The 20868-nt window shown below is 45.2% G+C and overlaps 1 protein-coding gene across 1 annotated transcript in view; it reads right to left on the bottom strand.

Annotated features, from left to right (window-relative positions):
• Positions 1-20868, bottom strand: part of doc2b (double C2-like domains, beta) — a 213396-nt gene that overhangs the window by 32228 nt on the left and 160300 nt on the right. Inside the window, exon 6 of the mRNA XM_055658071.1 lies at positions 16453-16610. Coding sequence (XP_055514046.1) covers positions 16453-16610 — 158 coding nt within the window. The remainder of the gene's footprint in view (positions 1-16452; positions 16611-20868) is intronic.

The following is a 20868-nucleotide window of genomic DNA, read 5'->3' on the forward strand; positions in this document are numbered from 1 at the left end:
ACGCTCTAAATGAGGCCTTACTTGCCCTTCATCAGATCCATCCTGGACTCTCCACATCCTCCAGCCTGTTAGTCTTCACCTTCCTCATAGACTCAATAGTCATAGATCAGGGAAATGGACCCTTCAGCCCAACCCGTCCATGCTACCCAAATTTCCCATCCAATTTGCCCGTGTTTGACCCATATCTCATTTCTCGATGGCATTTTCTCCCACTTTACTGTTGTTTCTTCACCCTCGGGGAGGCACGGTGTCGCAGCGGTAGAGCTACTGCCTTACAGCACCAGAGATCCTGCCTTACAGCACCAGGGACCCGGGTTTGATCCTGACCACGGGTGCTGTCTGTACGGAGTTTGTATGTTCTCCCCCTGACGTTGTGGGTTTTCTCCGAGATCTTCGCTGTCATCCCACACTCCAAAAGCATACAGGTTTGGTATGAATGTAAAAAGAAAATTGTCCCTAGTGTGTGTAGGATAGTATTAAAGTGTGGCGATCAGATTCGGTGGACCGAAGGGCCTGTTTCTGCACCGTATCTCTAAACTAAACTAAACTAAACTTGGAAGAACAGCATCTCATATTTCGCTTGAGCAGCTTTCAACCCAATGGTAATAATCTTGATTTCTCCACTGTGATCCCTCCCTCTCCATCCCTCCCCCACTCAAGTGGCACCAGCTTCTCATTCTTACCTAGCAAACAGCTACAATGGCCTGTTTCCTTTATCATCGTGACTTTTCTTTGCATATTTTTCATTCATTCGTTCTACATCTCTCCACATCACCGTTCCCTTTCCCCCTGACTCTCAGTCTGACGAAAGGTCTCGACCCGAAACTTCACCCATTCCTTCTCACCAGAGATGCTGCCTGACCCGCTTTGTTACTCCACATTTTGTATCTATCTAAACAAAATTCTTATCTACTGTAAATCCATGAGATCTAATTCCCTTTGCCAGGGGTTCTACAATAGCTTGGCACACTAGGAAATTCTGCCCATTTCAAGCTGACTTTTCAATTCTAAGGAGAGGATTTAATCTAGCGGGTGAGCACGTTTCCGGTACAGCGTGCGTGATCGTGCCTCTGTGGCCGAGTGCAAAATCTGCTCTCCAAATCTCTCTTCTGAAAATAAGCAGCGATACAAATAATAATTGCATTATTGAACTGAGGAGGAATTCCCAGCGAACACGGCAAAGATAAGAGTCAGAGGACCATCTGAAGAAGGAAGATAAGAACCCGTAATTAACGCTGAGCGCCACGGAACATCTTTCTCGCACATCAAACTTTTAGGAATGGCTCTGGGAATTTTTATTCTCCCTTGCATCTTTCGATTGAGTGGAAATGCAAGTGCAGTTCAAACATGTGCAGATATGGGCGGCACGGTGGCGCAGCGGTAGAGTTGCTGCCTTACAGCGCCAGGGACCCGGGTTCGATCCTGACTACGGGTGCTTGTCTGGATGGAGTTGGTACGTTCTCCCCGTGACCACGTGGGTTTTTCACCGGGCGCTCCGGTTTCCTCCCACACTCCAAAGACATACAGGTTTGTAGGTTGTATTTAAGAATGAACTGCAGATGCTGGAGAATCGAAGGTACACAAAAAAGCTGGAGAAACTCAGCAGGTGCAGCAGCATCTATGGAGCGAAGGAAATAGGCAACGTTTCGGCCCGAAACGTTGCCTATTTCCTTCGCTCCATAGATGCTGCTGCACCCGCTGAGTTTCTCCAGCCTTCAGGTTTGTAGGTTAATTGGCTAATTGTTAAAATTTAAAATTGTCCCGAGTGTATGTGGGATCGTGTCAATGTGCGGGGATCGCTGGTCGGCGCGGGCTCGGTGGGACGAAGGTCCTGTTTGCACGCTGTAACTCTAAACTAAATTTTAAAAAAATATAATAGCTCTTCACTTTTTTTCCCCCGTTTTAAAAAATGTAGCAATCTGCATAGATAGCATTGCATTTGGCCCAGAAGGTCGTAATATCCACAATCGCTGGCTCTGCTGGTGAAACAGAATCGACAATAAAACTCTCTCCTAGTGGGAGTGGAACTCAGACTGCAAACGCCCATGGGCACATTTTTGAAAGTGTTCTTGATCATAAATAATTTAGTAGCTGTTAATCCTAGAGAATTATCCGCATCTGTCACTTCAAATAAACTAGCCCAATTTACGTCCAATGGGGTTCATTTTCCCTTTATCGACTGCCGTGGAATACAAATCAGCATTGGCGTAAGTGTCAGGGCTTGGAAGAAAGTCATAAACCATCAAGTGCTTGCAAACTCAGAAGAAATAAAAGAACATTTGTAGTGCCGTCGTTTTCATGATGGTGTGTACATTTTACAGCAATGTTTGTCAGTACAAAGGAGGCCTAAGTTTAGTTTAGTTTAGTTCAGGGCGGCACGGTGGCGCAGTGGTAGAGTCGCCGCCTTACAGCGCTTGCGGAGTCGGAGACCAGGGTTCGATCCCGACCGTAGGTGCTGTGTGTGCGGAGTTTTGTACATTCTCCCCCTGACCTCGTGGGTTTTCTCCGAGATCATCGGTTTCCTCCCACTCTCCAAAGACATACAGGTATGTAGGTTAATTGGCTTGGTGTGTGTGTAAATTGCCCCTAGTGTGTGTAGGATAGTGTTAATGTGAGGGGATTGTTGGTCGGTGCGGACTCGGTGGACCGAAGTGCCTGTTTCCACGCTGTATCTCTAAACTAAACTAAAGATACAGCACGGAAACAGGCCCTCCGTGCCGACCAGTGATCCCCGCACACTAACACTATCCTGCACACACTAGGGACAATTTACAATTTATACCGGAGCCAATTAGCCTGCAATCCTGTACGTCTTTTGAGTGTGGGGGGAAATCAGAGCACTTGGAGAAACCCACGCAGTCACCGTAAGGCAGCAACTCTACTGCTGTGCCAGTTCTTACAATGAGATATTTAATGGCTCTTTCAATCTGTGAAGAAATGGATAAAATATGACAACTATGTGCTTGTGCAATCAGTCGTTTCTTTCACATACGTCAACATTCAGCTGCAAATAGCTAAGGACAAACTGCACCCCCTCCACACACACCTGGATCTCCTGCCATCAGGCAAGAGATACCGTAACATCAAAGCCCGGACTACCAGACTGCTAAACAGCTTCTTGCCACAGGCTGTGAGGCTGCCAAACAGTCATTCCACCTGATTCTGTGGCTTTGCACTGACATTTTAATAACTCTGGCACTGGCCACTCAAATCAGCTGCCCTGGACATTTTAATTACTGTTTTTACTGTATTTTAATGTTGCTGTTTTACCTGCTTTTAACTATTTATACTGTTTCATCAGGGACTGGATTGTTTTTACTGTTATTATGTGTGAAATGATTTAAGTTTCATGTGCGATGCTCCGGTATTCCCTGGGGAACGTCTTCTCATTTTGCACTGTACAATTGTTGCTTTGCAAGATGACAATAAAGGTTGATTGATTGATTCCAGAAAGTTCTTTGGTTTTAAAACTCTTCCAAAAGTTTCACCAAAATCTTCCCACCCATGATATTATTTCTAATCGATTTGTTCTCAGGTCAAAGTTAGATATAAGAAATGTTACCATTTGCTGTAAATGAGGTAATAATGTTAAAATCGGCAGGAAACAAGCAGATCGCTAGCAGTCTTGGCCTGACCATGGAATTTTACACATTTTATTTCTTCATTACACACATTCAGGCTAGCAAAGCCCATTTATACAGTCATTATCTTACTATGGGTCTGATCATAAAGGTTTTCATGGTCAAAATACTGTCATGTAATTTCTGCATAATTTTCAACTGGAATAAAATATAATTCTCACTTGAAACCAATTGATGATCTGCTTGGCGTAGGAAAGAACTGCAGATGCTGGTTCAAATCGAAGGTAGACACACAAAATGCTGGAGTAACTCAATGGGACAGGCAGCATCTCTGGAGAGAAGGAATCTGCTTTGGTTTCTTTGCCTTTCCTGTAACTGTTTAGTATTGCTACATAGTTTGGCATCATCCTCACAGATGATGTATGAAGAGAAAGGGCAGCAGGGTGGCGCAGCGGTAGAGTTGCTACCTTACACCGCAAGAGACCCCGGTTTGATTCTCACTACGGGTGCTTTCTGTACGGAGTTTGCACGTTCACCCAATGACCGCGTGGGTTTTCCCCGGGCGCTCCGGTTTCCTCCCACATTCCAAAGATGTGCAGGTTTGTAGGTTAATTGCCTCCTGTAAATTCCTCCATGGAGTGTAGGATAGAACTAGTGTACGGGGGTGATTGTTGGTCGGTATGGATTCGATGGGCTGAAGGGCCTGTTTCCACGCTGCATCTCTAAAACTAAAAACTAAAACAAAATCCTGAATAATCATGATGTTGCTTCTTAAGATGCAGCTATTTGATCGTGCGTTCTGCATTTGGTGGCTTTTAATGAAAGGAAACTTGCCAAGATCAGCCAGAGTGCCTGTTCCTATCAGGATTCCACCAACACTCTCTGCTGTCTCTGGCATTCCCGCCTGAGTGAGACTGTGTGGAACTGTGTTGGGTCGACACTAAATGCTGGAGTAACTCAGCGGGTCAGGCTGCATCTCTGGAGATAAAGGATGGACGACGCTTTGGGTCGAGACCCTTCTTCACACTGAGAGTCAGGGGGGAGAGGGAGACTAGAGGTGTGAAAAGGTTCAGAACCAAATCAGAGCCGGCACCGATGACCAAGGAAAGGCGGAGCCCACAATGGTCCATTGTTGGCTGTGGAAGAGGTCATAACGAAGGGATGTAGGGATATATATGGGCCGAAGGGCCTGTTTCCACGCTCCATCTCAAAACTAAATTAAACAAAACTAAAAAGAAACAACTTCACATATTGCTGAATGCCAAACAAATAAATCTTGCACTGAATCTTTAGAGTCATAGAGTGATACAATGTGGAAACAGACCCTTCGGCCCAACTTGCCCATACTGGCCAACATGACCCAGCTACACTAGTCCCACCTGCCCGCGCTTGGTCCATATCCCTCCAAACTTGTCCTATCCATGTACCTGTCCAACTGTTTCTTAAACGTTGGGATAGACCCAGCTTCAACTACCTCCTCTGGCAGCTTGTTCCATACACCCACCACCCTTTGTGTGAAAAAGTTACCCCTCCAGTTCCTATTAAATCCTTTCCCCTTCACCTTAAACCTATGTAATTGTTTGTGTATTCTATACCCAGAGTCTCCGTTAGTTAGAAATATAGAAACATAGAAAAATAGGTGCAGGAGTGGGCCATTTGGCCCTTTGAGCCAGCACCACCTTGGCTGATTATCATCTAAAATCAGTACCCCGTTCCTGCTTTCCCCCCGTATACCTTGATTCCTTTAGCTCAATCTAACTCTTATGAAGTTTGGCATGTCCCTTACAACTCTCACCAACTTCGACAGATGCACCATAGAAAGCATTTTATCAGGATGTGTCACAGCTTGGTTTGGGAACAGCTCCATCCAGGACCGTTGTGGACGCAGCCCAGACCATCACACAAACCAACCTCCCTTCTATTGACTCCATTTACACCTCAGCGAATTGTGGACGCAGCCATCAAGGGGCGAGTCGCACCCCAGCAGACCATCACACAAACCAACCTCCCTTCTATTGACTCCATTTACACCTCACGCTGCCTCGGCAAGGCCAGCAGCATCATCAAGGACGAGTCGCACCCCGGCCACTCCCTCTTCCCCCCTCTCCCATCAGGCAAAAAGGTACAGAAGTGTGATAACGCACACCTCCAGATTCAGGGACAGTTTCTTCCCAGCTGTTATCAGGCAACTGAATCATCCCACCACAACCAGAGAGCAGCGCGGAACTACTGTCTATCTTTTTGATGTCCCTCGGACTATCCTTGACCAGAATTTACTGGCTTTACCTTGCACTAAACGCTATTCCCTTATCATGTATCTGTACACTGTAAATGGCTCGATTGTAATCATGTATTGTCTTTCCGCTGACTGGTTAGCACGCAACAAAAAACTTTTCACTGTACCTTAGTACACGTGACAATAAACTAAACTGAACTGAAACTGAACGGATTGATTGATTGATAGGTTATTATCACACATGATATGTCAAATTCTTAGAATAAAGGGGAGGCCATTTAAGACTGAGGTGAGAAAAAACGTTTTCACCTAGAGAGTTGTGAATTTGTGGAATTCCCTGCCACAGAGGGCAGTGGAGGCCAAATCACTGGCTGGATTTAAGAGAGAGTTAGATAGAGTTCTAGGGGCTAGTGGAATCAAGGGATATGGGGAGAAGGCAGGCACGGGTTATTGATTAGAGACGATCAGCCATGATCACAATGAATGGCGGTGCTGGCTCGAAGGGCCGAATGGCCTCCTCCTGCACCTATTTTCTATGTTTCTATGTTTCTAAGTTCTTTGTCTTGCTCACCATATACAAAGTATGCAGAGGGTCGACATGTTAAGGCACCAGCAAAGTTATAAATTTGACTCAGTGGGCAGAAGGGCCAGTTACATGATACATCTCTGACACTAAAACTAAAACGATCTCTCTGTATCAGCCATTTCACCCTATTCCTTCAAAGGATGTGAGCACTCATATGCAACTACTCCAGTAAAGCTGCCATCGACATGGCATTCGAACAGTAATCCTCAATTGCAATTAAAACACAAAGTACGTGTGCTATAACTCCAGGATCAGCACTCGACTGAGAAAACCCAAGCCCAAAGCCAAAGTATTATTTAACTATCGAACTGAATATACCAACTTATGCTGGTATAGGACAATAAATAAATCCATTATGCAAAAAAACAACATCAAGTATCTGTTGAGCGATTGCCAGCAAATTAAAATGATGGCAACTGACAACATGGACAAAGGGCATGTGCAAACACAGGCTTTCAAACAGGCATAACATATCACCACGGTAGACACAAAATGCTGGAGCAACTCAGCGGGACAGGCAGTATCTCCGGAGAGAAGGAATCGGGTCGAGACCCTTCTTCAGACTGACCCGAAAGTCACCCATTCCATCTCTCCAGAGATGCTGCCTGTGCCGCTGAGTTAAGGACATGTCCCACAGGCGTCTTTTTGGGCGAGTGCAGGAGACTCTGCGCTCGCCTCATGATCGGCACGTGGTGGCCACATGTTCGCTGGTGGTTTCTGGTGAGTCTCCTTCATGGTCGCGAGGAGTTCCCGCATTCTGGGAACTAGTCGCGGCCTCAGTATGGTCGCCGCTAATTTTTCAACATGTTGAAAAATGTTCTGCGACCAAAAATTGGAGAAAATCAATAATCCTGTAGTCGTAGGTGATGTTGTAGTGGGGTCGCCATGTAGTTATCGGTAGTCGAGGCAGTCGGAGGTAGTTTTAGTTAATCTCTGGTCATTTTCATTGGCTCATTGGGGGAAAAAAACGTAAGCACGAGTTTTCAGAACCAAGGATAACCGACTGGTAATGTTAAATGCCCGCAAACTTCACAGCTGTGTGTCTCTGGCATTAAAAGTTGTCTGGCTTCTTAAAAGTGTCTCCACTTCTTCTCGCCCCCTTCTCCCCTCCCCCCTCTTTTAAAGGACTTACCGTAGACTGTGCTAGCAGTCTTAATTACAGCATCAACCTTCCTGTTCATTGCGGCGTGTGTCTGGATCACCTTGGCTTTGCACCGTGTGAATTTCAGACAGTGCTCCCCCGCTTTCCCTGGCCCCTGCCTTTGTGTGTGTGCAGGTGTGTGTGTGTGTGTGTGTGTGTGTGTGTGTGTGTGTGTGTGTGTGTGTGTGTGTGTGTGTGTGTGTGTGTGTGTGTGTGTGTGTGTGTGTGTGTGTGTGTGTGTGTGCGTGTGTGTGTGTGTGTGCGTGTGTGTGTGTGTGTGTGTGTGTGTGTGTGTGTGTGTGTGTGTGTGTGTGTGTGTGTGTGTGTGTGTGTGTGTGTGTGTGTGTGTGTGTGTGTGTGTGTGTGTAGTGTGTGTGTGTGTGTGTGTGTGTGTGTGTGTGTGTGTGTGTGTGTGTGTGTGTGTGTGTGTGTGTGTGTGTGTGTGTGTGTGTGTGTGTGTGTGTGTGTGTGTGTGTATTCCACTCTGACAGTCGCCGTTCCAGTTCCCGGTTTTTCAGGCAACTGCCAGGAACTTGACACTCGCTGGCAGTCCGCTGAAAAATTGCCCAAGTGGAACAGGCCCTTTACTCCATCCAGCATTTTGTGTCTACCTTCGATTTAAACCAGCATCTGCAGTTCTTCCCTACACATATCATCACGGTATTGATTCGGTGCCTGATCTCACCACTTCACTCAAATAAATTCCATCACTTAATTAAGTGCAATGTATTTCAGGAAAAAGTTGACGAATGACTGTACTTTCCAGTAATCAATCAACACACTTTATTACTTCTAGGGAAATTCCTTGCTCTTCCTTCTGACTTCTCTCAGTGGAGATGATCACGCCATAAATAATTCAACATTACTCGTGATCCCCTTTTGTCTGTGACTTTGATTTGCTGTCCGTTTACAGTCGCACAAGTGTTAACTCTCTCTCTGTAAAACGGAGAGATATATCAGCATTCGTAATAGACAATAGACAATAGGTGCAGGAGTAGGCCATTCGGCCCTCGAGCCAGCACCGCCATTCACTGTCATCATAGCTGATCATCCACAATCAGTACCCCGTTCCTGCCTTCCCCCCCATATCCCTTGACTCCGCTATCGTTCAGAGCTCTATCTAGCTCTCTCTTCAAAGCATCCAGATAATCGGCCTCCACTGCCTTCTGAGGCAGAGAATTCCACAGACTCACAACTCTCTGGGTGAAAAGGTTTTTCCTCATCTCAGTCCTAGATGGCCTACCCCTTATTCTTAAACTGTGACCCATGACTCTGGACTCCCCCAACATTGAGAACATGTTTCCTGCCTCTAGCCTGTCCAATCCCTCAAGAATGCTCTATGTTTCTACAAGATCCCGTCAAACACGTTCACAAACGTGTCCACGTGAAACATGCCTTGCGTGGCGTGTTCCACAGCCCAGTTCGGATCACGGCAAATTTGATTTGGTATTAAAAGCCTTAAAGTAAATTAACTTAAGAATGTATAATTCAGGTCACATGTGGTCAGTCTAATGCAGGAAACATTTTGGAACGCTTATCAGATTTCCCTGCAAACATCTTGGTTTAGCTGAATCATCTGTGCATGTGCCATGAGGCAGGTATTGCTAATGTATACAGGCCCCTGAACACGTGAAAGTGGAACGGATTGTGTGTCGGGGGCAGCCCAGCGGAAGCTGCCAAGTCCTCCTTCTGAAAGTAGAGGCAAAAAGCTGGAGTAACTCAGCGGGACAGGCAGCATCTCTGGAGAGAAGGAATGGGTGGCGTTTCGGGTCGAGACCCTTCTTCAGTCTGATCGGGGGTAAGGGAAACAAGAGATATAGACGATGATGTGGAGAGACAAAGACACGATGAATGGAAGTTATGCAACAAAAGTAACAATGATAAAGGAAACAGGCCATTGTTAGCTGTTTGTTGGGTGGAAACGAGAAGCTGGTGGGACTTGGGTGCGGGAGGGATAGAGAGAGAGAGGGGGAATGGATGGGTGGGGGTCTGTAGTTTCTTCCTACACAAGTCCTCTTACCATGTAACTCCATTTGGTAATAAAGGGAGCTTCAACATGCTGGTAGCAAAACTAGCCATGTTAGCCAGTCAAAAATTTGACAGCATGTTGGGATCAAATGATGGAGGTAATTAAATTTAAATGCCTGTCTAACCCTCATTACCATTATCAATGGATACAACAATGGCTTTATACTCTACTCCATTCCGGACTATACTTGGTTGCTTGTCCCTACGGAGTTTGTACGTTCTCCCCCATATGGGTTTTCTCCGAGATCTTCAGTTTCCTCCCACACTCTAACGACGTACAGGTAGGTTATTAGGTTAATTGGCTTGGTATAAATATAGACTTGTCCCTAGTGTGTGTAGGATAGTGTTAATGTGCGGGGATCGCTGGTCGGTGCGGACTCGGTGGGCCGAAGGTCCTGTTTCCGCGCCGCGATCTCCAAACTAAACTAAACTAAAGGAAGATTTTCTGTTCAAGAAATATTCATAATGTTCAATAATTCTCGTTTAATTTTAAGAAAGCCTCTCTGGTAAAGAAGGACTAAATCCAAAGTAAAGGATTGGCTGGAGTCTCAAGAATAAACGACAGGCCTTCAAAGTATTTCACTTCTGCATTCAAATATAGAGTCATAGTCATAGAGCATGGATAGAGGCCCTTCGGCCCGGGTTGCCCATGCTGGTCAAGATGCCCCACTTACACTAGTCCCACCCGCCCGCCCGCCCGCATATGGCCATATCCCTGTAAACCTATCCTCTCCATGTAACAGTCCAAATGTGTTTAAAAGTTGTTATCGTTGCTGCCTCCACTTTCTCCTCAGCCAGCTCGTCACATATAGCCACCACTCTTTGTGTGAAAACGTTGTTTCCCAGATACCTATTAAATCTTTCCCCCTCCTCCCCCACCACTTGAATCCCCTCTACATTCCCTGATTCCCTGCTCTAATTGCCCCTTTAATTTCAGTCCTACGATTGTATTTTACTCAGTCTTGTTATGGTCACTTGAATGAACGCTTACTGTCATGGCCGCTGTGGGTTTAGAGGGTTTGAGAGAGCTGTGCGCCAAACGCAGGCAATAAAATATAATAAAACACATTCATATTTAGACTTTAGAGACACAGCGCCCTTCGACCCACCTAATCCGCTCCAACCAGCGGCTGGCACCATCCTACACACTATCCAATGACTATTTGCCATTTTACGGAAGCCAAGTAAGGTCATAAGATCATGGGCTCATAAGCGACAGGAGTAGAATTAGGCCGTTCGTCCCATCAAGTCTACTCTGCCATTCAATCATGGTTGATCTATCCCTCCCTCCTAACCCCATTCTCCTTGACCAGCATGGGCAACCCGGGCCGAAGGGCCTCTATCCTGCCTTCTCCCCGTAACCCTTGACACCCGTACTAATTAACCTCCATGTCTTTGGAGTGTGGGTGGAAACCGGAGCACCCGGAGAAACCCCACACGGTCACGGGGAGGATGTCGACACTCCACACAGGCAGCACCCGTGGTCAGGATGGAACCCGGGTCTCTGCCGCTGTAAGGCAGCAACTCTACCGCTGCGCCACCGTGCTGCCCATTTTTTTTGCCTTCTTGTTTTCTTCCATGGAAAAAATATGCCTAATAGTAGAATAACATTGGTGTCATATCAATTTGTTGCGGCATTATCTATACTCACACAATCTAATTAAAAACGTTGCCCTTTACCGAGAGATTTTTAGTCAGCGCGCTCCGCAGTTCGGAATATATAACTGAGCTGATCATGCAGTGCTTTAGCGGATGTGCATGCAGGGCACATACTCACTGTTGTAATCTTATCTCTAATACTTGTGTCTTGTGCAGCTCCAAGCGGAGGACTGCAGTTTTAGACCTTACATTACAACAAAACGTATATAGCTGTGTTAATATAAATGCAGCTTTTATACACAGGCTGGTGTTTGGTTTTGTGTCAATTCCAGCAGGTTGTAAAGAAACTGGGTTTTTTTTTTCTAAGTGAATAACAGCGCTGGTGGAGTTATTGCAGTTTCCCTTGTGGGTTCAGCTGGCCGTGATAGTGGGTTTGTTCTGTGACTGTTAATTTGCCCTGACAGTGGCTGGGGCACAGCACAATCACAACCTTTACACTAGAACTGTGAAACTAAAGGTCAAATGCTTTCTCTTTTAACGTGAGAGAACGGTCCTATTTTCAAAGGCTGAGCGGATTCCGTCTACCTCATATCCTGAAGTGAAAAAGAACTCTCAAATCAACTCTCAACTCAAGAGTTGCTGCCTCACAGCGCCAGAGACCCAGGATCGATCCTGACCATGGGTACCGTCTGTACGGAGTTTGTACGGTTTCCCCGTGACCTGCATGGGTTTCCTCCGGGTGCTCCGGTTTCCTCCTACATTCAGAAGACGTACACGTTGGCAGGTTAATTGGCTTCGGTAAAAATTGTCAATTGTCCCTAGTGTGTGTCGGATAGGATTAGTGTGCGGGGATCGCTGGTCGGCACGGACTCGGTGGGCCGAAGGGCCTGTTTCCACGCTGTTTCTCTAAACTAAAACTATAGGTAATGGGCTTTATGTCTTTCTCTAAACTAAACTCAAATTATAGGTGGTCTCATAGAGGGAATACATCACTGACAGGTAGAGCTGTCATAGTCAAGATCTTCATCAACAAATTAGTTTAATGCGCATCCCCCATGTGTAGGCTGATAAGGTCATAATTGATAGGAGCAGAATTAGGCCATTCGGCCCATCGTCTACTCAGCCATTCAATCATGGGTGATCTATCTCTCCCTCTATACTCACCCCATTCTCCTGCCTTCTCCACATAACCCCTGACACAAATCTATCTACCTCTACCTTAAAAATATCCATTGACTTGGCCTCCACAGCCTTCTGAGGCAAAGAATTCCACAGATTCACCACCCTCTGACTAGAGAAATTCCTCGTCTCTTTTGTGTCTATCTTTGGGACTACTGTGGGCCTCAGTTGCACACCAGTGCAGGTTCAGTCTGGCATTGATGGGTGCATGATGTTGTAAAAGGCACAACGTGCCGCCTTCCTCAGTAGTTTATATAACCTGCTATAAAACGAGGGTAGCATCTGTTTTTAGTGAGCCAAGTCATTTGTGCCAATGACTAGGTCTGGGTCCCCTGCAAAGAAAAAAATCGTAAAAGGGTTGCTTAGCAAGAGAACTATGCTGAAATGGGAACAGCACAGTTTCCAAAGGAACATCACTCAATTTAGCACAGCTTCGGACCATTTGCTGCACTCCAATCTGAGAAGGCCAGCAAACCTCAAACTCATGTAATGGCTGTCTTGGAGGGAAGGGAGACTGCTGGGGAAAAGGGAGAAACATGTTCCCGATGTTGGGGGAGTTCAGAACCAGGGGCCACAGTTTAAGAATAAGAGGTAAGCCATTTGGAACGGAGATGAGGAAACACTTTTCCACACAGAGAGTTTTGAGTCTGTGGAATTCTCTGCCTCTGAGGGCAGTGGAGGCGGGTTCTCTGGATACTTTCAAGAGAGAGCTAGATAGGGCTCTTGAAGATAGCGGAGTCAGGGGATATTGGGAGAAGGCAGGAACGGGGTACTGATTGGGGATGATCAGCCATGATCACATTGAATGGCGGTGCTGGATCGAAGGGCCTAATGGCCTACTCCTGCTCATCTTGTCTGTTGTCTATGATAGGTGTTACGTAGAAGTTAAGTGGTGACATCTGTCATAGCAGGTTGGTGACAGACAAGGAGGCAGTTTCTGAATGTGTAGAAAGGAACTGACGATGATGGGTTACACTGAAGATAGACCCAAAATGCTGGAATTACTCAGCGGGACAGGCAGCATCTCTGGAGAGAAGGAATGGGTGACTTGGGCTTGGTAAACCACATTCGGAATTGTGGTATGTTGCATAAAGAGACCACTACATACATGATGCACAAAACCACTTATAACTCTTTATAACTTTATAACTCTTCCAACGAGCACACAGACGGAAATTATTTCATTTAGCATCTTCAGCAACAGACTGGTTCCACCAAGATGCAGGACAGAACGCCACAGGCAATCCCTATACCCTGTGGCTATCAAACTGTACAACTCCTCCCCCTTCTGTCGTGGGGTAGACTGGCTCCCTTGCCCCCCCCCCCCAAGTCTTTGTACATCCCCAATACTGGATTTCCACTCATCATTTTAATTTCATATTTCATGGATCTTGTTATGTTTTATGAATGTTAGCGCACCAATTTCCCCCCTAGGATAAATAAAGTGATATCATATTGTATTTAGACTTCACTTTAAACTTTAGAGATACAGCGCGGAAACAGGCCCTTCTGCCCACCGAGTCCGCGCCGACCAGCGACCACCCCATACACTAAAACTGTCCTGTACGCTGGGGACAATTGACAATTTTTTTTAACCAAAGTCAATTAACTTACAAACCTGTGCATCTTTGGAGTGTGGGAGGAAACCGGAGCACCCGGAGAAAACCTACGGCGTCACGGGGAGAACGTACAAACGCCGTAGAGACAGCACCCGTAGTCAGGATCGAACTCGGGTCTCTGGCGCTGTGAGGCCTCTGCGCCACCGTGCCGCTCTTGACCAGCTCCACAACAAACAACATGGACAGCAGATGCATATAACATTATTTGCCGCTAGGAGGCGCTGCACTGTTTTCCAAGGATATTTATCTGCTTGTAAAATATTCCTTGATGCACAAGCTGATTATACAAAATTCTCAATTGCATAATCACTCAATAAGTTTGAAGCACAATATGTATCCCAATTGTCTGTAATAAGCTTATAATTGGGAGAATTTAATTTCTGATTTGAGGGATAGAAGGGATCTCCAGTACGAATCAAAGAACGGTACTTTGGAAAAAAAATGTGATCTATTGTTTAAGCTGTTCGGGGCACAGCGGTAGAGTTACTGCCTTACAGCGCCAGATACCTGAGTTCCATCCTGTCTATTGGTGCTGTCTGTACGGAGTTTGTACATTCTCCCCTTGACCTGCGCGGGTTTTCTCCGGGTGCTCCGGTTTCCTCCCACGCTCCAAAGACGTGCAGATTTGGAGCTTAATTGGCTTCAGTAAATTGTAAAACCCTCCCTCCTGTGTAGGATAGTGCTGGTGTATGTGGAGATCGACAATTGTCTGCGGTTGGACTCAGTGGGCCGAAGTGCCCGTCTCCGCGCTGTGTCTCGAAAGTTAAATTTGCGCCAAGTCTCGCTCTCAAACAAATCCAGTCAGGGGGAAAAATAAGAGCTTTTACCTCACGATTCCCTTAGGATTTCTAACTAGATATTCCATCAGTGGTTGTGTCACAGTGCATTACTGGAGTTACTTCATACGTTCACTGGCCGGTGGTGGTTACAATGGCTTTCCATACACCTGAAGGAATGTCAGTAATGCATCATTGATTGTGCTACATTCTGGGGGCCAGGCAATTTTCAGGTTTAAACGTGGTCTGAAATTGCACAGCGGCAAGCACCTCTATGGAATAAGAATGGTTTTAAGATGCTGCAGTAGTTTCAACAACTTGACACCACCCTCCCGCAAGTCTGCGCAGAGTCCAGGCATAAAGTATAACCATATATAAACCATATAACCATATAACAATTACAGCACGGAAACAGGCCATCTCGGCCCTACAAGTCCATGCCGAACAAATTTTTTCCCCCTTAGTCCCACCTGCCTGCACTCGTACCATAACCCTCCAGTCCCTTCTCATCCATATGCCTATCCAATTTATTTTTAAATGATACCAATGAACCTGCCTCCACCACTTCCACTGGGAGCTCATTCCACACCGCCACCACTCTCTGCGTAAAGAAGTTCCCCCTCATATTACCCCTAAACTTCTGTCCCTTAATTCTAAAGTCATGTCCTCTTGTTTGAATCTTCCCTATTCTCAAAGGGAAAAGCTTGTCCACATCAACTCTGTCTATCCCTCTCATCATTTAAAGACCTCTATCAGGTCCCCCCTTAACCCTCCTCGCTTCAGAGAATAAAGACCTAACTTATTCAACCTATCTCTGTAACTTAGTTGTTGATCTAAGCTAGTTTATATGTTGTATAAACTAGCTGTGCTTTTTAAAATTTAATTTAGCCAGCTGTAGAAACTTCAGATATGTACGTCCTCCTGGTGAGACCTCACCTAGAGTATCTAGAGTGTGCAGTTTTGGTCCCCTAATTTGAGGAAGGACTATTGAGGGAGTGCAGCGTAGGTTTACAAGGTTAATTCCCGGGATGGTGGGACTGTCATATGCTGAGAGAATGGAGCAGATGGGCTTGTACACTCTGGAGTTTAGAAGGATGAGAGGGATCTCATGGAAACATATAAGATTGTTAAGGTCTTGGACATGCTAAAGGCAAGAAATATGTTCCCGATGTTGGGGGAGTCCAGAACCAGGGGCCACCGTTTAAGAATAAGGAGTAAGCCATTTCAAACGGAGACGAGGAAACACTTTTTCTCACAGAGAGTGGTGAGTCTGTGGAATTCTCTGCCTCAGAGGGCGGTGGAGGCAGGTTCTCTGGATGCTTTCAAGAGAGAGCTAGATAGGGCTCTTAAAAATAGCAGAGTCAGGGCATATGGGGAGAAGGCAGGAACGGGGTACTGATTGTGGATGATCAGCCATGATCACATTGAATGGCGGTGCTGGCTCGAAGGGCCGAATGGCCTACTCCTGCACCTATTAGATTAGATTAGATTAGATTAGATACCTTTATTGTCATTCAGACCTCTCGGTCTGAACGAAATTTCTTGCCTGCAGTCATACATATAATAATAAATAACAAAACACACAATAAACACAAATTAACATCCACCACAGTGAGTTCACCAGGCACCTCCTCACTGTGATGGAGGCAAAAGTCTTAAAGTCTATTGTTTATTGTTTTACGTGCCATGATGCAGTTTGTTACTTACATTTTCACATAAGGGTCTGAGTAGCCATTTGCATCCATCGCTGCTAAATGTGCACATCGCGCTATGCCGACAACAAGCCCAGACTTCGGAGAGCTGTACTTCAAAGAAATGAGAATACGGCCACGCTCCTCCAGTGACTTGTCTTCTGTTTTATCTATCTGCGAAGAAGGACAGTGTTAAATGGATCATTTAATCAGTGATAGTAATGGAAAGAATTCTATGCAACTACGAATGCAGAACAATAGGTTGCTGCAGCTGCTTAGTTTTATTCCGCTGTTCAAATAACAAAATAAGATGTCCATGCCATAGCTTCTCAGGGATACTGCCTTACATGCTGAAATAGTAATTAAAAGTCACTCGCCTCTCTTCTCATGCATGCTTTATATCTGTATATAACGTTTTGCCTCTGTTGTTGGGGAAAATGTAAAATTGTAGATCATAGTTTTTCTTTGCAGTTTTTGGGAAATAAGTACCGTGACAATATTTTCTTTGTTTAATGGGGAAACCTTGTTTAAAGAGGTTTTACAGAGAGGCGGCACGGTGGCGCAGCGGTAGAGTTGCTACCTTTCAGCTCTTTCAGTGCCAGAAATCAGGGCTCAATCCCGACTACGGGTTTGATCCCGACTACGGGTGCTGTCTGTATGGAGTTTGTACGTTCTTCCCGTGACCTGCGTGGGTTTTTCTCCGAGATCGTCGGTTTCCTCCCACGCTCCAAAGACGTACGGGTTTGTAGGTTAATTGGCTTGGTATACATGTAAAATTGTCCCTAGCGTAATTCGGATAGTGTTAATGTGCGGGGATCGCTGGTCGGTGAGACCAAGGGCCTGTTTCCGAGCTGTGTTTCTAAACTAAAGCATGTAGCCAAACTACCTGATTGCTGAGACATGAAGTTGGTGGAAGTAGTGCAGTAAAGGTTTACGAGGACAGGATAGTTTGTGGGGAAATATCCACAAAACTGTGTGCTTTATTACTTAACAAGTCAATACCAATTTTGTTTATTTTCGCACTCATTGGAAAATGACTGTTCCAGCAACTTGAGTAGCTTCATTATTGTTTTTAACCTCAGTAGATCAAAGCTGTGTGCCGTAAGCGAGGCAACATACCAAACGTTGTGATGATGGAACATCACCCAATTCTGTTGCAATCTTAAGAGGGCTTATATAAAAAAGATGAATTAAGCTAATGGCACTTAACAGTATGCAGCAGATTGTGACAGCAAACTTCATCTGACAAGTGGTGGAATCAAATATATTAATGGAGCCAGTGCGACTTGTCTCACTGGTTCAGTGTTCAGGAGAAAAAAGGCAGGAGACTATAAATAATCAAGTTTGCATTGTTGATGCAGTTTCTTACTAGGGAAAGTGGATTAGTCCCTACACCCAATGCAAAGTTCTTGCATAACGTAGGCAAAACCTTTTAAAATAAACCCTTTTTCGAACCTTTATTTTTGTAAAGAAAATCAGTGTCATTGAATTAGTTTCATTTATTTTAATTTGGAGATGCATCAACGGGCCCTTCGGCCCACCGAGTCCGCACTGACCAGCGATCCCCGCACATTAACACTACCCTACACACACTTGGGACAATTTACAATTTACAATTATACCAGCCAATTATCCTACAAACCTGTGTGTCTTTAGAGTGTGGAAGGAAACCGAAGATCTCTCAGAAAACCCACGCAGGTGACGGGGAGAAGGTACAAACTCGTACAGACAACACCCACAATCGGGATCGAACCTGGGTCTCGGGCGCTGCCAGTGCCGTTAGGCAGCAACTCTACAGCTGCGCCACCATGCAATTTAATCAAGAGAGAAAACTAATGTACGTGGGCAGTGTAATATAATATATATTTTTTAAAAGCAATGAAGGAAATATATTTCATCATTTATAGAGGCGTTATTTTTGAAGCCATAAAAATAAATGAGAACTACCGGGGTATGTGTGTCCTGTTGAATCAGGTTTTCTGGCAAATTGACCAGTGAGGAAAGAATGGGACGGGAATAATAGATTGCCATTCTATCTTAAACTGTATCGGTTGTCTTTTCTATTGAAGTTAGCTGGTAAAGGGCAGGCAGCAAATTCAATTACAGCCCCTTTAATAGATATGTCAAAGGCTATTTTCACTCCATGTCTTTAAACACTACACTGAAATTCTTCTATGAAGGAATAAATCACAACATTGGTGCACATACTATACACAATACAGGATCCTGTCCAAGTTGCCCTTGTTAGAGTCAACTTAAAGCAATTTCCACTAAAAGTAATGCTAATTGCTAGAATTACATGGTCATAGCAGTACCTCTCATTGGTTTGGCTTTAGGCTTTAGAGATACAGCGCAGGAACAGACCATTCGGCCCATCGAGTCCGAGAACGTACAAACTCCATGCAGACAGCACCCGTAGTCAGGATCGAACACGGGTCTCTGGCGCTGCAAGGCAGCAACACTACCACTGCGTCAATGTGCTACGCTAAATATCTGGCATTTGTGTCTTTAATTGGAACATAATTAGATTTTGTTTCGCATTGTATATAAAAAATATGGTCAAGCTTCCTACGAAAGTATGATGGTGTAATTTGAAAAACAAAAGGTTATTCCATGAAAGGGGATATCTTTATATTTGAATTTGCAGCTGAATATTAATATTAGTGAGGATAGTAAAAATAAGCAACAGACAGGTGATTAAACCACTGGTAAAAGGAACGGATTTTTTTCATTATAATATTACAGTGGAAAATATTGATACCCAGAGAGTGTAATATCTTCCAACAGGGTGGGTATTAGCGACCTCAATCAGGGCAGAGAAATCAATGTTATATTTTATATCAGAGGAGGATCTGTTGAACCCTGAAGGAAAATGAATGCCTAGTTAGTTAAAAGAACCCGGGTCTCTGGCACTGTAAGGCAGCAACACTACCACTGCGCCAATCTGCCACCCTAAATATCTGGCATTTGCGTCTTTAATTTGAACATAATTAGATCATGTTGAGCTTTGTATATTAAAAAAATATGTAGAGTATTGCATTACTTATAACGTGAAGGGAGGAACTGCAGATGCTGGTTTACTCCGACGATGGACCAAAATGCTGGAGTAACTCAGCCAGACAGGCAGCATCTCTGATAGAACGAATGGGTGATATTTTGGGTCGAGACTGAGAGTCTCTTCAGGCTGAGAGTCGGGAAGAGGGACACACAGAGATACGGAAGGGTAAGGTGTGAAAACGAGACATCAAAGGGGGTACAAAGTTCAAGAAAAATGTAGAATAGATCATTGTTAGCTGGGGAAGGTGACAACGAGGCATACAAAGATAAGATTTAATCAGAAGGACGGTCAGTCTGGTCGGAGAACTAGGATGTGGGAGGGATGTAGAAAGAGGGAAAGCAAGGGCTACTTGAAGTTAGAGAAGTCAATATTCATACCGCTGGGGTGTAAGCTGCCCAAGCGAAATATGAGTTTCTGTTCCTCCAATTTGCACTGGGCCTCACTCTGACAGTGGAGGAGGCCCAGGACAGAAAGGTCTGTGTGGGAATGGCAGGGGGGGGGGGGTGAAGTGTTTAGCAACCGGGAGATCAGGTGGGTTTTGGCGGACTGAACTTGGGCGGAATATGGTTCACAAGTTATAGGAGTAGAATTAGGCCATTCGGCCCATCGAGTCTACACCGCCATTCAATCATGGCTGATCTCTGCTTCCTAATCCCATTTTCCTGCCTTCTCCCCATAACCCTTGGCACCCGTTTTAATCGAGAATTTGCTTTAAAAATATCCACTGACTTGGCCTCCACAGCCCTCTGTGGCAATGAGTTCCACAGATCAACTACCCTCTGTCTAGAGAAGTTCCTCCTCACCTCCTTTCTAAAAAAGTGCCCTTTAAATCTGAGGCTGTGACCTCTGGGCCTGGACTCTCCCACCAGTGGAAACATCCTTTCCACAACCACTCCATCTATGCCTTTCATTATTCTGTACGTTTCAATGAGGTTCAGCTTCCTAAGAAGATATGTTGGTGTCAGAAGTCATGTTGCAGTTGTATAAGACGTTGGTAAGACCACATCTAGGGTATTGTGTTCAGTTCTGTGCACCATGTTAACGGAAAGATATTGTCAAGCTTGAAAGGGTTCAGAGAAGATTTACGAGGATGTTGCCAGGACTAGAAGGTCTGAGCTTTAGGGAAGAGGTTGAGTCGGAAGGGTCTCTATTCCTTGGAGCGCTGCGCAATGAGGGGTGATCTTATAGAGGTGTACAAAATCATGAGAGGATTAGATCGGGTGGATGCACAGAATCTGTTGCCCAGAGTAGGGGAACCGAGGACCAGAGGACATAGGTTCAAGGGGAAGGGGAAAATATTTAATAGGAATCTGAGGGGTAACTTTTTCATACAAAGGGCGGTGGGTGTATGGAACAAGTTGCCAGAGTAGATAG

This window comes from Leucoraja erinacea, chromosome 28 (assembly GCF_028641065.1).
Source record: "Leucoraja erinacea ecotype New England chromosome 28, Leri_hhj_1, whole genome shotgun sequence".
Classification (NCBI taxonomy): domain Eukaryota; kingdom Metazoa; phylum Chordata; class Chondrichthyes; order Rajiformes; family Rajidae; genus Leucoraja; species Leucoraja erinaceus.